General features: G+C 43.4%; 1 protein-coding gene across 10 annotated transcripts in view; it reads left to right on the top strand.

Moving 5' to 3' along the window:
• LOC137534772 (zinc finger protein 585A-like) overlaps window positions 1–21,185 on the top strand; it is an 84,864-nt gene that overhangs the window by 41,599 nt on the left and 22,080 nt on the right. For 7 of the 10 annotated variants that reach the window (XM_068256410.1, XM_068256412.1, XM_068256415.1 and 4 more), the window contains exons 8-11: window positions 4,197–4,294; window positions 4,408–4,843; window positions 9,045–9,413; window positions 13,109–13,477. In XM_068256410.1, coding sequence (XP_068112511.1) covers window positions 4,197–4,294; window positions 4,408–4,843; window positions 9,045–9,413; window positions 13,109–13,477 — 1,272 coding nt within the window. The remainder of the gene's footprint in view (window positions 1–4,196; window positions 4,295–4,407; window positions 4,844–9,044; window positions 9,414–13,108; window positions 13,478–21,185) is intronic. The other 3 variants (XM_068256413.1, XM_068256414.1, XM_068256417.1) reach the window with 3 other exon arrangements.

Below are 21,185 nucleotides of genomic sequence, written 5' to 3'. Positions count from 1 at the left end.
GTGTTAGCATTCTGTTATACCTCAGACTAGTTCCAGGGTGTAGAGACCACGGACCTCACACCCAAGACTAGGGAACTTGTGTTATCATTCTGTTATACATCAGACTAGTTCCAGGGTGTAGAGACCACGGACCTCACACCCAGACTAGGGAACTTGTGTTATCATTCTGTTATACTTCAGACTAGTTCCAGGGTGTGGAGACCACGGACCTCACACCCAAGACTAGGCATTGTTTGATCTGCTTTCTGATTCGGTACCACGCATATCTGATATTCCGTTGCCAAACCCTGCCTGCCCTGGATACCAAATCAGCCTTCTGTCTTTGTACTTTGTCTGTCCGTGTGTTGCCAACCTGGCTTGCCCGACCTCGAGAGCTATCTCTCTCCACTAAAGAGATAGTCTCCAGATCAGTTAGTGACATCCACCTTCAGGTGTCACTCACTCTCTGGTCCTTCCTACCTTCAGCCTGACTCCACTCCATGAGGAGGAGATACTGTACACCATATGAAAGGCCCATCTCCATTCCTCAGTATAACATCATAGTGCCAACACATGAGGAGGAGATACTGTACACCATATGGAAGGTCTATTTCCATTCCTCAGTATAACATTATAGTACCAACAAATGAGGAGGAGATACTGTACACCATATGGAAGGCCTATCTCCATTCCTCAGTATAACATCATAGTACCAACAAATGAGGAGGAGATACTGTACACCATATGAAAGGCCCATCTCCATTCCTCAGTATAACATCATAGTGCCAACACATGAGGAGGAGATACTGTACACCATATGAAAGGCCTATTTCCATTCCTCAGTATAACATTATAGTACCAACAAATGAGGAGGAGATACTGTACACCATATGGAAGGTCTATTTCCATTCCTCAGTATAACATTATAGTACCAACAAATGAGGAGGAGATACTGTACACCATATGGAAGGTCTATTTCCATTCCTCAGTATAACATTATAGTACCAACAAATGAGGAGGAGATACTGTACACCATATGAAAAGCCTATTTCCATTCCTCAGTATAACATCATAGTACCAACAAATGAGGAGGAGATACTGTACACCTTATGAAAGGCCCATCTCCATTCCTCAGTATAACATCATAGCGCCAACAACTGAGGAGGAGATACTGTACACCATATAAAAGGTCTATTTACATTCCTCAGTATAACATTATAGTACCAACAAATGAGGAATAGATACTGTACACCATATGAAAGTCCCATCTCCATTCCTCGGTATAACATCATAGTACCAACAAATGAGGAGGAGATACTGTACACCATATGAAAGGCCTATCTCCATTCCTCAGTATAACATCATAGTACCAACAAATGAGGAGGAGATACTGTACACCATATGAAAGGCCCATCTCCATTCCTCAGTAGAACATCATAGTACCAACAAATGAGGAGGAGATACTGTACACCAGTGTTACCCAACCCTGTCCTCAAAGCCCACCAACAGTGCATGTTTTGTGGAAATCCACAGAGGTACTTAATCAGTGCTGCTGAGACACTTAATTACCTCACCTGTGCATGTTTGTGGTTTTCTGCAAAACATGTACTGTTGGTGGGCCTTGAGGACAGGGTTGGGGAACTCTGCTGTACACCATATGAAAGGTCTATTTCCATTCCTCAGTATAACATTATAGTACCAACAAATGAGGAGGAGATACTGTACACCATATGAAAGGGCCATCTACATTCCTCAGTATAGCATCAGTGCACCAACAAATGAGGAGGAGATACTGTACGCCATATTAAAGGTCTATTTCCATTCCTCAGTATAACATCATAGTACCAACAAATGAGGAGGAGATACTGTACACCATATGAAAGGCCCATCTCCGTTCCTCAGTATAACATCATAGCACCAACAAATGAGGAGGAGATACTGCACACCATATGAAAGGCCCATCTCCATTCCTCAGTATAACATCATAGTACCAACAAATGAGGAGAAGATACTGTACACCATATGAAAGGCCCATCTCCATTCCTCAGTAGAACATCATAGTACCAACAAATGAGGAGGAGATACTGTACACCATATGAAAGGCCCATCTCCATTCCTCAGTAGAACATCATAGTACCAACAAATGAGGAGGAGATACTGTACACCAGTGTTCCCCAACCCTGTCCTCAAAGCCCACCAACAGTGCATGTTTTGTGGAAATCCACAGAGGTACTTAATCAGTGCTGCTGAGACACTTAATTACCTCACCTGTGCATGTTTGTGGTTTTCTGCAAAACATGTACTGTTGGTGGGCCTTGAGGACAGGGTTGGGGAACTCTGCTGTACACCATATGAAAGGTCTATTTCCATTCCTCAGTATAACATTATAGTACCAACTAATGAGGAGGAGATACTGTACACCATATGAAAGGGCCATCTACATTCCTCAGTATAGCATCATTGCACCAACAAATGAGGAGGAGATACTGTACACCATATTAAAGGTCTATTTCCATTCCTCAGTATAACATCATAGTACCAACAAATGAGGAGGAGATACTGTACACCATATGAAAGGCCCATCTCCGTTCCTCAGTATAACATCATAGTACCAACAAATGAGGAGGAGATACTGCACACCATATGAAAGGCCCATCTCCATTCCTCAGTATAACATCATAGTACCAACAAATGAGGAGAAGATACTGTACACCATATGAAAGGCCCATCTCCATTCCTCAGTAGAACATCATAGTACCAACAAATGAGGAGGAGATACTGTACACCATATGAAAGGCCCATCTCCATTCCTCAGTAGAACATCATAGTACCAACAAATGAGGAGGAGATACTGTACACCAGTGTTCCCCAACCCTGTCCTCAAAGCCCACCAACAGTGCATTTTTTGTGGAAATCCACAGAGGTACTTAATCAGTGCTGCTGAGACACTTAATTACCTCACCTGTGCATGTTTGTGGTTTTCTGCAAAACATGTACTGTTGGTGGGCCTTGAGGACAGGGTTGGGGAACTCTGCTGTACACCATATGAAAGGTCTATTTCCATTCCTCAGTATAACATTATAGTACCAACAAATGAGGAGGAGATACTGCACACCATATGAAAGGCCCATCTCCGTTCCTCAGTATAACATCATTGCACCAACAAATGAGGAGGAGATACTGTACACCATATGAAAGGCCCATCTCCATTCCTCAGTATAACATCATAGTACCAACAAATGAGGAGGAGATACTGTACACCAGTGTTCCTCAACCCTGTCCTCAAAGCCCACCAACAGTGCATGTTTTGTGGAAATCCACAGAGGTAGTTAATCAGTGCTGCTGAGACACTTAATTACCCCACCTGTGCATGTTTGTGGTTTTCTGCAAAACATGTACTGGTGGTGGGCCTTGAGGACAGGGTTGGTGAACTCTGCTGTACACCATATGAAAGGTCTATTTCCATTCCTCAGTATAACATTATAGTACCAACAAATGAAGACGAAATACACCATTTGAAAGGACCATCTGCAATCCTCAGTAGAACATCATAGTACCAACATTATCATATGGCTACCAAACCTCAACCTTGGCATGCTTTTGATACTGCTGGCCTCAATCTGACACATTTTCCTTACAGTTCTAAACCACTGCCTTGGCATGAACTTCATAGGCCCACATGCAATTCGCTTTTTCTCCTTAGTTTTCTCCAAGTTGATATTTTCACTCATGGAGCCTGATTCACAAAGCAGGGGTAAATGATAGCAGGCCGTGGTATGCTTAGCTCGCATACAGGTTTGCGCCCATAATAGTAAAGGTTTGCTACAATTAACTTTCCCGTTCACTCGCTAAAATATGCGTTAGCATGTGAACTGGAACGTTAATGCACGCAAACCTTTACTATTATGCGCACAAACCTGTACGCGCTAACCTACGTGCTAAGCATATCACGGCTGTGCTATCGTTTAGCACGGCTTTGTGAATCCGGCTCTTTGTCAATAAAATGCCCTTAAAACCCCCAGCAAGCAAGAAAATACACAGAATAATTTTGATTGTATTTTTTCTACTGTTTTTGGTACATTTTCAATTGCTAAGTGCTGAAAAGTTACTTTAAAGAAAAGAGGAAAAATTATCACCAAGGAGAAAACAGGTGGAAAAGGGAACTGCATATAGGCCATAGAGACAATGTATTCAGTCAGTGTGTGTGTCTCCTACAGATGGATCGAGTAACAGAAACCCATCAGTGAGATATACAGGCCCTCTTTATTCCAGGGATTGTCCACACGAAGATCCCACCATCTCCAATCATTATCAGGTAGGCAAAACTGAGATTCACCAGAGACTCCAAACCATATAAGATACTTATCTCATCTAACTTTATTCTTGCTGACTGTACATAATAATGCATTTATCATCTTGTGGGTTTAGGTTGACAGACTTACCACTATAAAAATTGAGGTGAAAAAGGAAGAAGAGGCGTATGTGAGGGGTGATCAGCAGTGCGTGGAGGAAAGTAACATAAGGGTGATAATTAAAGAGGAAGAAGAAGAGACGTACGTGAGGGAAGATCAACAGTGTGTGGAGGAGAGTGACATAAGGGTGATAACTAAAGAGGAAGAAGAAGAGACGTACCTGAGGGAAGATCAACAGTGTGTGGAGGAGAGTGACAGAAGGGTGATAACTAAAGAGGAAGAAGAAAAGACATATGTGAGGGGTGATCAGCAGTCTACAGAGGAGGGTGACATGATGAAGATGCTTAAAGAGGAAGAAGATAAGTATATGAAGGCTGATCAGCGGTCTACAGAGGAGAATGAAATAATGGAGAACATTAAAGAGCAAGACTTTTGTGTAAATTTCAAGATTGGTAAGTAATAATCGATCCCCCCAAAATTATGTTTTAAACCTAGAAAGTTGGCTGGGCAAAATTCCCTTTTTATTTTTTGTTGTCCTTTTTTACTGTTAGGATCAGTTTACACTATTTTTACTGTCAGGAGGGACCAATAAACATATAGAACAGACCCATGCTTTTCTATGGTTTCGTTCACACATGACCCTTTTAAAGGACACTGAAGTGAGAGGGATATGGAGGCTGCCATATTTATTTTCTTTTAAGCAAAAGCAATACCAGTTGCATGGCTGTCCTGCTGATCCTCTGCCTCTAATACTTTTAGCCATAGACCCTAAACATGCATGCAACATCTCAGGGGTTTCTCACATTATTATTCAGCAGTGATGAACGTATACAGCTACCGGTAATTATGATTATGTGAAATTTTGCATACATTTTCGCAGTTACGCTGATCTGTAATTACAAATTATTAATTCCGTTGATTTTGTACAATCATTTGTAATTCCGCATGCATTTTTGTGGAATTTTTTCCCAACTTTAGCAGTGAACAGCAAAGCTGCCATACATGCTATTGTCACCACAATTGCGACAGAGAATAGTGGGTACAAGTCCAAAAATAATTTTTCAAAAAGACCCTGTAGTATTTGAGAAAATAGATTTTAAAAATGCAAAGAAAAATGGTTTTTAAAGTCAGAAAAATGATAGGAATTTTTTTTTTTTCAGATGCAAAAATGACGCAAAAAAATTATGCAAAAATTACAAATGATTACAATTACATATGAAATTAATTACGATTTTCCCTGAAACTTTGCATTACGATTATGATGCGTAAATGCAAATTATGATGCATAATTACACATAGGTGAAATTTCTGCTCAGCAATTTTATTCAGCCAAGAAAAAAGAAGTTGGTGCTGGCCACGTGACGTCACGCTCATGCGCAGAGAGTGCCCGGCAACAGGTGCAAGATCTAGGACGCGCTCCGCCGGGCAGCGCAGGCGTACTACTCCGGGTCAGAGCGACCCGGAAGTAGTAAACCCCCCAGAGTTGTTCGCCCGGCGAACCGTTCTCCACATCTCTGCGTAGGATACAATTTAGAAATATGCAGATGGCCTTTATAGTGTCATATCAAAACTAAAACTGGATCGCTCTATAGATGCAATAAAATTATTTAAAAAACATAGGACATATCAGGGGTCAACCTCCTGTCATTACATGCACACTGAACCACTCACTCCATATCATCCATACACACCCGTATCTGCTCATTATAGCAGTCACTAGTCACTAAAGTTCACAGTGGCTTTGACCACTATGCAATAAGTAGGGAACAAAAAGTCTCCTTATAGTTGTTAGAAAAAGCAACCAGCATTGCATTAAATTGTAGCTTCTGCAGACTTATAAGCACATGCAGACATCAGGCCGCAGTAGCAAGCGAGGGGTGCACTCTATGGAGTTGATTTACTAAAGAAAATAGCATGAGTAACCTCCTGTTACTCCTCGCGCTATTTCCACAGTGTGCCTTAGATGTAATGGGCTGCGTGCTACTGTCCGCGTAGCGTGTGTAATCACAGGAGCGCATACTATGCTGCGGGTAGTGCAGCATAGCGAGCGCTAGTAACTTAAACCGCCTCCCTGCAAATAAGGAGCGCTCCTCTCCTCCCACCTTGAGCCCCTTCATGTCCAACCACTGCAAAGGACGTGATCCCCCCACTCTGATTGCCCCAATAGGCTGCCTGTCTTCGGATTGGACCTGAAGGGGCTCAGGTCTGGAGGAGAGGAGGGCTCCTTATTTGCAGGGAGGCGGCGTATGTTACAGCATAGTGTGCGCTCCTGTGCTTACGTGCACTACACGGACAGTAGCAAGCAGCCCACTACATTTAAGGCTCGCTGTGGAAAAGTGCGAGTAACTTACTCACGCTATTTTCTGTAGTGAATCAACCCCAATGTGAGGCGGATGCAAATTCAATATGAACAATATTACACAGCTTCCTGGCATTAAAGGAAAACTAAAAGAAGGATAGGGATTTTTTCTTTTCAAATAATACCAGTTGCCTGACTCTCCTGCTGATCCTCTGTCTCTAATACTTTTAGCCACAGCCCCTCACCAAGCATGCAGATCAGGTGCTCAGACTGAAGTCAGACTGGATTAGCTGCATGCTTGTTTCTGGTGTGTGATTCAGCCACTACTGCAGCCAAAGAGATCAGCAGGACTGTAAAGCAACTGGTATTGTTTAAAAGGAAATATCCATATCTCAGTTAAGGTTTCCTTTAAATGCAGTGGACACACTAAATAGCTGCTTTCTCAGCTGCGGGGTGCCCGACTGGTGCTCTAAGAGACTCAGATGTCTCCCGCATGTGTACTGCATCCCATGCTCAAATCCTCTCCTCGAATGCTATCCCTTCTAGATAGGAGTGTACAACAGGAGGAAATGGCAGCGCTTACAAATGGAGGCTGCACCGGAATTTTTAATGCAAGTTGTGTAATCTGCCCGTTTTGGATTCTGCACATCTATGCAGATGGTCAACTCGGGTGCAGAATGCATTTGGAAGCACTGCCATTTCCTCCTGTTGTGCAAAAAAATGTAAGTCTATTTGTGGCTAGCTGCATTGATGTGCATCAGTTTGCATTCAAATTATTTAGATTCGTGTTTAGTGCATAGTTTGCATCTGATTTGTATTCAACGTGTGTAGTTAAGTTCCTAAGGGGCACTGCACACCTCTGTTGGTTTTATTTCAGTTGCAGCCTGATTAGGAGCGATGCCAATCTTTTGCTGTTCTTTATAAAATGTGTAGTCCATTTATGGCTAGCAGCCCCAGTTTTACACTGTTTTAACCTCCCTGGTGGTCAATTAAAACTGCCAGGGAAGCAGCGCAGCAGTTTTTTTTTTTTTCTTTAAATCATGTAGCTAGCCTAGCGCTGAGCAGCGGCATCCCCCACCCCCTCTGATTGCCTACGGCGATCAGGCCCTTTAGGAAATCCCGGATTTCCATTAGAGTTTCCCCCGTCGCCATGATAACACAGACGTCATGGACGTCGTGACGTCAGAGGGAGTCCCGATCCACCCCTCAGCGCTGCCTGGCACTGATTGGCCAGGCTGCGCAGGGGTCTCGGGGGGGGGGGGGAGGGGGAGTGGAACGGTGAGTTCACGCAGCTAGCAAAGTGCTAGCTGCGTGCAACAACAATAATAAATTATGTAAATCGGCCCAGCGGGGCCTGAGCGATCCTCCTGCGCGGCATAGCCCGAGCTCAGCTCGGGATTATCGCCAAGGAGGTTAATTGTTAGTTTTCCTCCGTGAGGGCACGTCAACATCGAGGAAGAGTCTAGTACTGAACAATCGGCACGCACACTGGTTTTGGAAGCTAACGTCCTCCATTTGCTACATCTGTTTTAAATGCAAGTTGTGTAATCTGCCTGTGTTTTGGGCCTCTGCACATCTCTGCAGCTGGTCAATTCGGGTGCATAATGCATATGGAAGCGCTGCCATTTCCTCCTGTTGTAAACCTACTTGTGGCTGGCTGCATTCATGTGTATCAGTCTGCATTCACATTATCTAGATTAGTGTTTAGTGCATAGTTTGCATCTGATTTGTGTTCAAGGTGTGTATTTAAGTTCCTAAGGGGCGCTGCACACCTCTGTTGGTTTAATTTCAGTTGCAGCCTGATTAGAAGCGCTGCCAATTTTTTGCTGCTCGATAGGAGTTTAGTTCAATAGGTAGCCAGTGAGCCACTGATAGTGGCCACAATCAGCGCACTTACTGTTCAAAAGCACCTTGCGGGACTCAACAGGGCAACGGAGGTCTGACACTCCATTGCATCCTGGCTCCGCCCACCTACGCTTTTCGCCCCTATTATTGTCAAATCTTGCAAGGGGGTTGATTCACTAACATTATTGCGCTCGTCACAGTGAGTTAATTCTAGTGGTCCTGGCAGCGTAGCTTCCGCATCTAAGTTCCGTGCAATCGTTGTAAGTGCCGCCCACTGTACTTGTAACCGTGGATATGTTGTCATTCATGTAATATAATGGCAGGTATTGTGCTCCACAGTGCAATGTCTGAATATCACCAGCGTTTTTGACTTGGTGAGCCAATCTGGTTTTGCCAGTCCTGTGAGAGAGCTCAGTGGCACCTGTACGTTTAGATCTCATATCTAATAGACTAACATACATGATCATGAAACACTACCATGCATTTAATTGTTACATTTTTCCTTCCAGCAGGGGTACACGATGTTGTGGACATCTCAGAGGGACATCCTATGTCACATTCAGAAGACACTGCAGTGGAATGTTTTAAGGAACCACAAGCTGTCACCTGTCATCCCACACATCAAGCGAATCAGAGATTTCCATGTAGAGAGTGCTCCAAATGTTTTAAATCTGAAGAATCTCTTGCTGCGCACCAGAAGTCGCATTCACAGAGGCTGCCATGGTCATGCTCAGAGTGTGGGAAATCTTTCAGATGGAAATCATATCTTGTTCTTCATCAGTCAGTTCACACTGGCGAGAAGGCCTACCACTGTTCTGAGTGTGGGAAATCCTTCAGGTTAAAAGCAAAACTTGTTAAACACCAGAGAGTTCACACAGGTGAGAGTCACTATCCTTGTCCTGAGTGTGGAAAATGTATTCAGTTCAAAGTCAGAGCTTGCTATTCACCAGAGAGTTCACACTGGTGAGAGGCCCTATTTATGTTCTGAGTGCTGGAAAAATTTCAGGTTAAAGTTAAAACTTATTATACATCACATCAGTGAGGTCATACTGGTGAGAGTTTCTATCATTGTTCTGAATGTGATAAATCTTTCTTATTAAGTCAGAACTTTTTAGTCACCAGAGAGTTCACACTGGTGAAATGCCCTTTGCTTGTTCTGAGTGTGAGAAATCATTAATTTTCAAGTCAGAACTTGTCAGACACCATAGAGTTCTGTATTAAGGTCTGTATTTAAATAACAACTATCAAAGAAACTGTTTTTCTGTAAACCTCACTTACCTGTCGAGCTTTTAGCCAGCAACAATGAAATGCATTTCAGAGGTCTCTCAGTACAGTCTGTGTAAAAAGATAAGCCATGTTTACCAGCTGTTTTGTAGCAATTTATGTCAGTATCAGGGAGAGGGGGAGGCAGAGCTTCACTGTAACCTAATAATAAAAAAAAATTCCAGGCTCCTCACCTCAAGCTAGGACACTTCAACACTTGCAGATGTAATGGGGAGGTGCTGGAAGGGGTGTGGCAAGCAAAACCGCTAAAAAATCAAAATGAACTTCCACACACTCATGCAAATCCTCATGCGAATACATTCACAAAAATTATGCAGCAATGCTGTCCCTACAGCTAATTTAAAAGCTGGGATCGTTGTTACAAAGATAAAGTCTCTTCTCTTGTGTAGTCACATACACCGCATAGAGGTAGCCCAGTGTCATATGTGTCCTAACTCTAGCCCTGTAACATGCATAGCACAAACATGCACGCATTGAGCACATCAAAACCTATCTAAGGAGTAGGAGCCCATATCCTTACCGTCCTCCTTGGGACAGATAGTGCATCTGATGAAACCTGCAAGGGAGCTTCTTGAACCTACATATGTACCACGTGCACACACCAGCAAGCTGTGTGTGTGCTAAGTTCACTAATAGGGGGAGAGGGAGAGCACTAGATAAAATCCTAGCCACAAAGGATCAAATACAATATAAAAAACACAAATTCCAGGCTTCTCTCCTCGAGCTAGGACACTTCAACACTTGCAGATGTAATGGGGAGGTGCTGGAAGGGGCAAGGAAAACAGCAAAAAAATGAACTTCCGCACACTCATGCAAATCCTCATGTGAATCTATTCACAAAAATCATGCAGCAATTAATGCTGTCCCTACAGCTAAGTTTTTTTTTGTTATATATATATATTGTATTTGATCCTCTGTGGCTAGGATTTGTTGGTGTGTGCACGTGATACATATGTAGGTATGTAGGCAGCTCCCTTGCAGGTTTTGTCAGATGCACTATCTGTCCCAAGGAGAACGGTAAGGATATGTGCTCCTATTCCTTACACAGGTTTTGCTGCGCTGAGTGTGTGCATGTTTGTGCTATGCATGTTCAGGGCCAGAGTTAGGACACATACGACACTGGGCTACCTCTACGCGATGTATGTGACTACGCAAGAGACTTCTTGTAACGAAGATCGAAGCTTTTAACTTAGCTGTAGGAACAGCATTGATTGCTGCATGATTTTTGAGAATGGATTCCCATGAGGATTTGTATGAGTGTGCAGAAATTAATTTAGATTTTTTTTCTGTTTTGCTTGCCACACCCCTTCCAGCACCTCCCCATTACATCTGCAAGTGTTGAAGTGTCCTAGCTCGAGGTGAGGAGCCTGAAATTTGTGCTTTTTTATATTGTATTTGATCCTTTGTGGCTAGGATTGTATATAGTGCTCTCTCTCTTCCCCTATTAGTGAACTTAGCACACACACAGCTTGCTGGTGTGTGCACGTGGTACATATGTAGGTATAAGCAGCTCCCGTGCGGGCTTAGTCAAATGCACTATCTGTCCCAAGGAGGACGGTAAGGATATGGGCTCCTAATCCTTAGATAGATTTTGATGCGCTCAATGCGTGCATGTTTGTGCTATGCATGTTACAGGGCAAGAGTTAGGAAACATATGACACTGGGCTACCTCTATGCGGTGTATGTGACTACGCAAGAGACTTTATTCTTGTAAAGAAGATCCCAGCTTTTAACTTAGCTGTAGGGACAGCATTGATTGCTGCATGATTTTTGTGAATGGATTCGCATGAGGATTTTCATGATTGTGCGGAAGTTCATTTTGATTTTTTTGCTGCTTCACTGTAACCTGGTTGTAAACTGTTTGCTTTACATTGCGTGGCAGAGAGAGAGAGACACACAGACAGGAACGCAGGGCTTCAGCTGATGATTATTTACACACATTTGAAGCTATGTATCTGCTTCCTATCATTCTGAACAGATTCCAGTCACAGTATTAGAGCCAGTGAAGATTGTTTCTGTATGCTGGATGTGCTGGGCACAGTCCTCTATAGTAATGCTTACAGTGAGGACAGTTCTCTGTAAATGTTAAATTTTCTTCATATAAAACATGAAAAAAGACTTTGTATTGCTATTTTCTAGCAATTACTGGAAATATTTGTGGCATTTAGAATTTTAATTAACTTTGATAGTTGTCCTTTAAGTCCCTGGGGGCACTGCACACCTCTATTGGTTTTATTTTAGTTGTAGTCTGATTAGGAATAATACCAATTTTTTTGCTGTTCTTTAGAACGTGTAGTCCATTTATAACTAGCAGCCCCAGGTTTACACTATGTTTTAATTGTTAGTTAGTTCTCCTCCGTGAGGGCACGTCAACGTCGTGGAAGAGTCCAGTACTGAACAATCTGCATGCTAACTGGTTTTGGAAGCTAACATCCTCCATTTGCTGCATCTATTTTGAATGCAAGTTGTGTAATCTGCCTGTGTTTGGTGCCTCTGCACATCTATGCAGCTGGTCAATTCGGGTGCAGAATGCATTTGGAAGCACTGCCAATTCCTCCTGTTGTACAAAAATGTAAGTCTACTTGTGGCTGGCTGCATTCATGTGTATCAGTCTGCATTCACATTATCTAGATTAGTGTTTAGTGCATAGTTTGCATCTGATTTGTATTCAAGGTGTGCATTTAAGTTTCTAAGGGGCGCTGCTCACCTCTGTTGGTTTCATTTCAGTTGCAACCTGGTTAGTAGCGCTGCCAATTTTTTGCTTCTAGATAGGAGTTTAGTCCAGTAGGTAGCCAGTGAGCCACTGATAGTGCCCGCAATCAACGCACTTACTGTTCAAAAGCAGCTTGCAGGAATCAGCAGAGCAATGGAGGTCCGACACTCCATTGCGTCCTGGCTCCGCCCACCTACGCTTTTCACCTATATTCTTGTCAAACCTTACAAGGGGGTTGATTCACTAACATTATCGCGCTCGTCACCGTGAGTTAATTCTAGTGGTCCTGGCAGTGTAGCGTGCGCATCTAAGTTCCATGCATTTGTTGTAAGTGCCGCCTACAGTACTTGTAACAGTGGATGTGTTGTCATTCATGTAATATAATGGCAGGCATTGTGCTCCACAGTGCAATGTCTGAATATCGCCAGCATATTTTACTTGGTGAACCAGTCTAGTTTTGCTAGTCCTGTGAGAGAGCTCAGTGGCACCTGTAGGTTTAGATCTCATATCTAATAGACTAACATACATGATCATGAAACACTACCATGCATTTATTAGTTACATTTTTCCTTCCAGCAGGGGTACACGATGTTGGGGACATCTCAGAGGGCCATTCTATGTCACATTCAGAAGACACTGCAGAGGAATGTTCTAAGGAACCACAAGCTGTCACCTGTCACCCCACACATCAAGCGAGTCAGAGATTTCCATGTACAGAGTGCTCCAAATGTTTTAAATCTGAAGAATCTCTTACTGCGCACCAGAAGACGCACTCACTGAGGCTGCCATGGTCATGCTCAGAGTGTGGGAAATGTTTCAGATGGAAATCATATCTTGATCTACATGAGTCAGTTCACACTGGTGAGAAGGCCTACCACTGTTCTGAGTGTGGGAAATCCTTCAGGTTAAAAGCAAAACTTGTTAAACACCAGAGAGTTCACACAGGTAAGTCTCTATCCTTGTCCTGAGTGTTGAAAATTATTCAGTTCAAAGTCAGAGCTTGCCATTCACCAGAGAGTTCACGCCGGTGAGAGGCCCTATTTATGTTCTGAGTGTGGGAAATCCTTCAAGTTAAAGTCAAAACTTACTATACATCAAAGAGGTCATACTGGTGAGAGTTTCTACCATTGTTCTGAATGTTATAAATCTTCCTTATTAAAGTCAGAACTTATTAGTCACCAGAGAGTTCACACTGGTGAAAGGTCCTTTGCTTGTTCTGAGTGTGAGAAATCATTCATTTTCAAGTCAGAACTTGTCAGACACCATAGAGTTCACACCGGTGATTTGTATTCAAGGTGTGTATTTAAATAACAACTATCAAAGAAACTGTTTTTCTGTTAACCTCACTTACCTATCGAGCTTTTAGCCAGCAACAATGAAATGCATTTCTGAGGTCTCTCAGCACAGTCTGTGTAAAAAGAAAAGCCATGTTTAAAAGCTGTTTTGTAGCAATTTGTGTCAGCATCAGGGAGAAGGGGAAGCAGATCTTCACTGTAACCTGGCTGTAAACAGTTTGCTTTACACTGCGTGGCAGAGAGAGACACACACAGACATGAACGCAGGGCTTCAGCTGATGATTATTTACACACATTTCAAGCTGTATTTCTGCTTCCTATCATTCTGTACAGATTCCAGTCACAGTATTACAGCCAGTGAAGATTGTTTCTGTATGCTGGATGTGCTGGGCAGAGTCCTTCATAGTAATGCTCACAGTGAGAACAATTCTCTGTAAATGTCATATTTTCTTCATATAAAACATGAAAAAGGCTTTGTATTGCTATTTTCTAGTAATGACTAGAAATATATGTGGCTTTTAGAATTTTAGTTAACTTTGATAGTTGTCCTTCAGGTCCCTGGGGGGCACTGCACACTTCTGTTGGTTTCATTTCAATTGCAGCCTGATTAGGAGCACTGTGTAAGGCTTGGTGGTGTATTCTCCACAGTCAGCATGCAACGCATGAGCTGGCGTGGAGGAGGTACACACACTAGCACCAGGAAACAGGCTATCCCTAGTATAGTGGAGGGGAGGACTGACTCCAATAGGAGATTGTGGCGCACAGAGCCGGTGCAGATCTGACAGCCACAAACAATGCTTTCGTTATAACGTCTCAGCGCAAAGTAGCGCTGAGCGCATAAACCAGAACTGAGGAGATCAGGACAGGTAGACAGAATGAACGCTTGCTAGCTAGCGGCTACTTAGCGACAGCAAGCGTCCAAAACCAGACAGACTGGAATGAGGCAGCCAATGCGCTGCGGCGATGGCGTGCCTCACAAAGACAGGACAGGACAGTCAGAAAACAGCAGGATCAAGATAGATGAACGTAACACAGATAAATATACAATAAGTATGTTTTCCTAGCGTATTACAATTACAGCTATCAATGAAACTATTTGTAACGTCTGACTAACATATGTATATATCGGCAATGAACCGATATATGACATAAGCAGGAACGCTGACTAGACTGGAGCAATACAGGGAACAGGACTCAGAAGGATTCGCTATCTCTTCGCAGAGATGAACGCAATCCACAAACGGTAACAGAACAGGATTCAGAAGGATTCGTTATCTCTTCGCAGAGATGAACGCAATCCACAAACAGTAACAGAACAGGATTCAGAAGGATTCGTTATCTCTTCGCAGAGATGAACGCAATCCACAAACAGTAACCAGAAGCAGGGTAACTACCTCAGCACGGGTGGTCACGGTACGCGCAACCTACCAAAACGTGCTGGAAAGCTGACTAACTGCACACAGGATATAAACAGTTCGTGTACGTATACATCAGCGACACTGATGTATCAACGTAACACAAATACAAGGAAAATAATAAACGTGCTGGTATGCATATATATTGGCAATGAACCAATATATGATGCAAAGACCAGCAAAGTATCTTTATAACAAGAAACACGATCGGGGGCTAAAGCGACAGCAAGACTGGCTTACACTGAAGCTATGAAAACCCAAGGAAACCCTGCAGGAAGCAGATCTTTATACTGAGGTCATCCAATGGGAGCAGACATGCAGATTCCCACACAGGTGAATGATAATCAGTCACAAGCTGACAGCAGGGAAAGACAGACAAAGCTATGCAACTTGCATGGAAATAGATCAGAACTGCCTGAGCTGCAGCACTACTACTTCCAGTAATAGCTGCTGCAGCAGCGATCATTACAGTACCCCCGCCTTTAAAAGCGGATTCCAGACGCTTTTCAAAACCGAAATTCCCAACAAAACAGTCTGACTGATAATTCATGATGACCGGGACAGCCCGGCAAGACCGAATTCCAGAATCAGTCCCCACAAGACTGGACCCATCAGAACCAGAACCTACAGAACCACGCCCATCAGTACCACAAGCCCCAGTGTGACACCCATCAGAACCATGATTTCCAGAAGAAAGCCCTCCGAAATTCCCTGAGCGATACCCACCGCCTTCCAGGAACCGTTCAGAAACGCCAAAGCCTTTGCAATGCCCACCGGTACTGTCTTTACCAACACAAAACCCACTGTTGAACCAGTCCAAGGTACCAGGACAGGTTTTCTCAGAGACCTCCCAGAACACCTTGAAGCTCCAAAGAGATCCCCATATGTCAGAACGCCCCTTAGGCTCACATGGAGAACTATCAAGAACCCCTATGGAACCTAGGGCAATTCCCGAGTCAGGGCCACAAGGACAAACATCAATATCAGGGCTTTCAGGGACCAGAACCATCTCTGGGCATGCAGGCAGACTGGCAACATCAGAACGTGTTCCCACTAAGGAAGCATCAGAGCACGCTAACACCTTAGACACACTTGGGCATTCTGGCACACAAAGAACATCTGGGCACACCGGCACAAGAGAAACCTCTGGGCATGTCAAGGAACTGTGAGCCTCAGGGTCAGCCAAGACAGGACCAAAACCAGGACTGGCCAAAAAAAAATCATCATGACTAAACTTCGCAACCACTGGACTTTTACACGAGAATGCTGGATCAGACTTAGATGTCGCTGATTCCAGCAAAGTCAGTAACAAATCAGATTCAGGGGCACCAACAAAACAGGACAAATCTTCTGATGTATGCACTGAACCAGATAGGGACTCCACAACTACCTCTGGACTGGACAGAGACTCATTTAATACACTGGATTGGAGCTCATGAGGCGCTGCAGAACAAGTCAGTATTGCAGCAGCCCCCACTGGACTAGGCAAAACTGAGGAATTCCCTGGACAGGAAGGGGACTCTGGAACCTCTGCCACAGCGGCCAGAGAACTAGAATCTTTCAGGATACAGGGCTGGGTTTCAGGAACACTCATCAGACCGGACTGAAATTCTGAGATTTCTATTATTTTGACCAGAGAATCAGAATTATCCATGTTACAGGGCAAGACTTCTGAAACATTCAGAGGACAGGGCTGGAGTTCCTCGGCTGTTACAACACTGGAGAGGGACTCAACAACATTGGTTAAATCGGACTGTGTACAGGGCAAGGTATCTGACACACTTGCTGACGAGGACAATATTTCAATGGCTTCTGCTTTGCTGGGCAGAAATTCATCAAGTTTTATTAGAGCAGACTGTTATTCCAAAACAGCTGCTAGACAAGTGAATATTACTGCAACACCAACTGAGGTAAGCAGTGCTTCAGCCTCCTCTGCTAGAGGGTTTAAAGTATCCAAAATACTGGGTGAAGCATAAGACTCTGCGACCACAGCTTCACTGGACAGGATCACTGAACAGTCCATATTGCAGGGCAAAACCATGGAAGCACCTGCTGGACAGCATAATGATTCTGTGACCTGAGTTTCATTGGAGAGATCTACTGCACAATTCATGGTACAGGGCAAATTTATTGGAAAATTTTCTGAACAAGGTAATAATTCTGCGATTTCAGGTTCACATAGCAGATGCTCTGAGCTATTCACGAAACTAGAGCGAGGTGTAGAAACAGGAAGATCAAGACACAATGTTTGCGCATCTGCTGGATCAGACAGGAGTTGAACTTTATTAACACAGGTAATTTCTGCAGAAGTGTTTGCAGAGACAGGCAAGATTTTTCTGGTGTCTGTTTCACTAAACAAAGAGTCATGAGTACTGGCTAGGCTGGACTCGGAAGTCAGCAGGACCTCTGGATTCTCTGCTGAGAAATTTGCGCAGGGTAAGGTTAAGAATGTATCAGTGGCTTCTGTTTTACTGGGAAGTAACACTGAGTTATCCATGGTACAGGGTGGAATTGCAGGAACTTCAATTTCACACAAAAAGAGCTCCGAATCACCTGCTGAATCAGCCAAAGGTGCTGAAGCAGGCGGGTCAGAACGCCAAATTTGCGAATTCGGAGTCACAAAAAAATCATCCAAAATCAGTTCCCACACATCAATCAATGGAGCCACAAAGTCATACTCACACACACCAGTTTTTATTAGGTTATAGGCAGACTTAATGCATGCATTCAATACCAATTCACCTTTTGCACTGTAAAATTGACAAAATGAACTTGAATCATTCTTCCATTCATTGACCAGAGCTTCCATCTCTCCTTTCTCAAATGGAGGATTCCAAGCATACTTAACAGGCAGATCATGGTTTGCAGATATGATTGTGGCAGGCACATGTATAGGGTTAATTAGCAGGTGATTGGCAGATTCCTTATTCTTAAGAATCTCCAATACCTGTAGCATGTGTTTAACTGTAGTGTATGCAAACTTTCCTTGCTTCACAAATAAGTTGATTTGTTCAATACTCTGTAATATCTCATCATAATCATACTCAGATAATTCTTTTAAACAAAAATCTTTATTTTCCCTAGCCAGGGAGGAAAGTTCATTAGTAGTTTCATAAGTCCATTTAACTCCCCTGAAAGACAATTGCATTTCATTATCTGTTAATGGCAGAATCTCATTATAGGTCTCAGTCGCTAAGGATAACGATTCTGCAGATTGGACACGTTTCTTAGAACGTTTGCGTTTTGCCTTTGACCTTGCGGTTTTTGGTGATTTATTCAAAGCTGCAGGAAAATTATCAGTAACACTTTCTGCTTGCTGCTCATTCTTGCAAGCAATTGAAGGAGCAGCTGATTGGCCTGCTGCCAGGAGTTCATTTAGAGGAAAAGGCAATGGATCTATGCGCAACCAGTTATGGATCACAAACGCTAGAAATTCCAGTGGTCTCTCTTTCAAATCGGAATGATTGAGAACATCAAATGCCCACTGGAATAATTCCCCTTTAAACAAAATATAACTTAGTTGGAGTGCCCAGGTTGAAACAGGAGTCGCTTGGAGATCAGGATTGGTCAGGAACCTGGCACATTCAGAGAAAAACTCATTTTCTGTTTCAGAGCTAAGTTCTTCAAATTTCTTAAAGGAACAGGAACCATAATTAACAGTGTCATACTTTCTGGGAATCCCCCCCACAATGGGGATTGGTAATGGGGTTTTCATAATGTAAGGCTTGGTGGTGTATTCTCCACAGTCAGCATGCAACGCATGAGCTGGCGTGGAGGAGGTACACACACTAGCACCAGGAAACAGGCTATCCCTAGTATAGTGGAGGGGAGGACTGACTCCAATAGGAGATTGTGGCGCACAGAGCCGGTGCAGATCTGACAGCCACAAACAATGCTTTCGTTATAACGTCTCAGCGCAAAGTAGCGCTGAGCGCATAAACCAGAACTGAGGAGATCAGGACAGGTAGACAGAATGAACGCTTGCTAGCTAGCGGCTACTTAGCGACAGCAAGTGTCCAAAACCAGACAGACTGGAATGAGGCAGCCAATGCGCTGCGGCGATGGCGTGCCTCACAAAGACAGGACAGGACAGTCAGAAAACAGCAGGATCAAGATAGATGAACGTAACACAGATAAATATACAATAAGTATGTTTTCCTAGCGTATTACAATTACAGCTATCAATGAAACTATTTGTAACGTCTGACTAACATATGTATATATCGGCAATGAACCGATATATGACATAAGCAGGAACGCTGACTAGACTGGAGCAATACAGGGAACAGGACTCAGAAGGATTCGCTATCTCTTCGCAGAGATGAACGCAATCCACAAACGGTAACAGAACAGGATTCAGAAGGATTCGTTATCTCTTCGCAGAGATGAACGCAATCCACAAACAGTAACAGAACAGGATTCAGAAGGATTCGTTATCTCTTCGCAGAGATGAACGCAATCCACAAACAGTAACCAGAAGCAGGGTAACTACCTCAGCACGGGTGGTCACGGTACGCGCAACCTACCAAAACGTGCTGGAAAGCTGACTAACTGCACACAGGATATAAACAGTTCGTGTACGTATACATCAGCGACACTGATGTATCAACGTAACACAAATACAAGGAAAATAATAAACGTGCTGGTATGCATATATATTGGCAATGAACCAATATATGATGCAAAGACCAGCAAAGTATCTTTATAACAAGAAACACGATCGGGGGCTAAAGCGACAGCAAGACTGGCTTACACTGAAGCTATGAAAACCCAAGGAAACCCTGCAGGAAGCAGATCTTTATACTGAGGTCATCCAATGGGAGCAGACATGCAGATTCCCACACAGGTGAATGATAATCAGTCACAAGCTGACAGCAGGGAAAGACAGACAAAGCTATGCAACTTGCATGGAAATAGATCAGAACTGCCTGAGCTGCAGCACTACTACTTCCAGTAATAGCTGCTGCAGCAGCGATCATTACACACTGTCAATTTTTTGTTGTTCTTTGGAAAATGTGTAGTCCATTTATGGCTAGCAGCCCCAGGTTTACGCTATATTTTAATTGTTAGTAGTTAGGTCTCCTCCGTGAGGGCACGTCAACATAGTGAAAGAAAGAAAGTCTAGTACTTAACAATCTCCGTGCAAACTGGGTTTGGAAGCTAACATCCTCTATTTGCTGCATCTGTTTTGAATGCAAGTTGTGTAATCTGCCTATGTTTTGGGCCTCTGCACATCTATGCAGCTGGTCAATTCGGGTGCAGAATGCATTTGGAAGCACTGCCATTTCCTCCTGTTGTACAGAAAATGTAAGTCTACTTGTGGATAGCTGTATTCATGTGTATCCGTCTGCATTCTAATTATCTAGATTAGTGTTTAGTGCATAGTTTGCATATGATTTGTATTCATGGTGTGTATTTAAGTTCCTAAGGGCGCTGCACACCTCTGTTGGTTTCATTTCAGTTGCAGCCTGGTTAGGAGCGCTGCCAATTTTTTGCTGCTAGATAAGAGCGTAGTCCAATAGGTAGCCAGTGAGCCACCGATAGTGGCCACAATCAGCGCGCTTACTGTTCTGGCGGGAATTAGCAGGGCAACAGAGATCCGACACTCCATTGTGTCCTGGCTCTGCCCACCTACGCTTTTCGCCCCTATTATTGTCAAATCTTGCAAGGGGTTGATTCACTAACATTATTGCGCTTGCCGCCATTAGTTAATTCTAGTGTTCCTGGCAGTGTAGCGTGCACATCTAAGTTCCGTAGAATCATTGTAAGTGCCGCCCACTGTACTTGTAACAGTGGATATGTTGTCATTCAAGTAATATAATTGCAAGCATGGTGCTCCACAGTGCAATGTCTGAATATCACCAGCATATTTTACTTGGTGAACCAATCTGCTTTTGCCAGTCCTGTGAGAGAGCTCAGTGGCACCTGTAGGTTTAGATCTCA

The sequence above is a fragment of the Hyperolius riggenbachi genome, chromosome 10 (assembly GCF_040937935.1).
Source record: "Hyperolius riggenbachi isolate aHypRig1 chromosome 10, aHypRig1.pri, whole genome shotgun sequence".
NCBI classification, from domain to species: Eukaryota; Metazoa; Chordata; class Amphibia; order Anura; family Hyperoliidae; genus Hyperolius; species Hyperolius riggenbachi.
The sequence above is the reverse complement of the archived record's forward strand: the minus strand, read 5'-3'. Positions and strand labels throughout refer to the sequence as shown.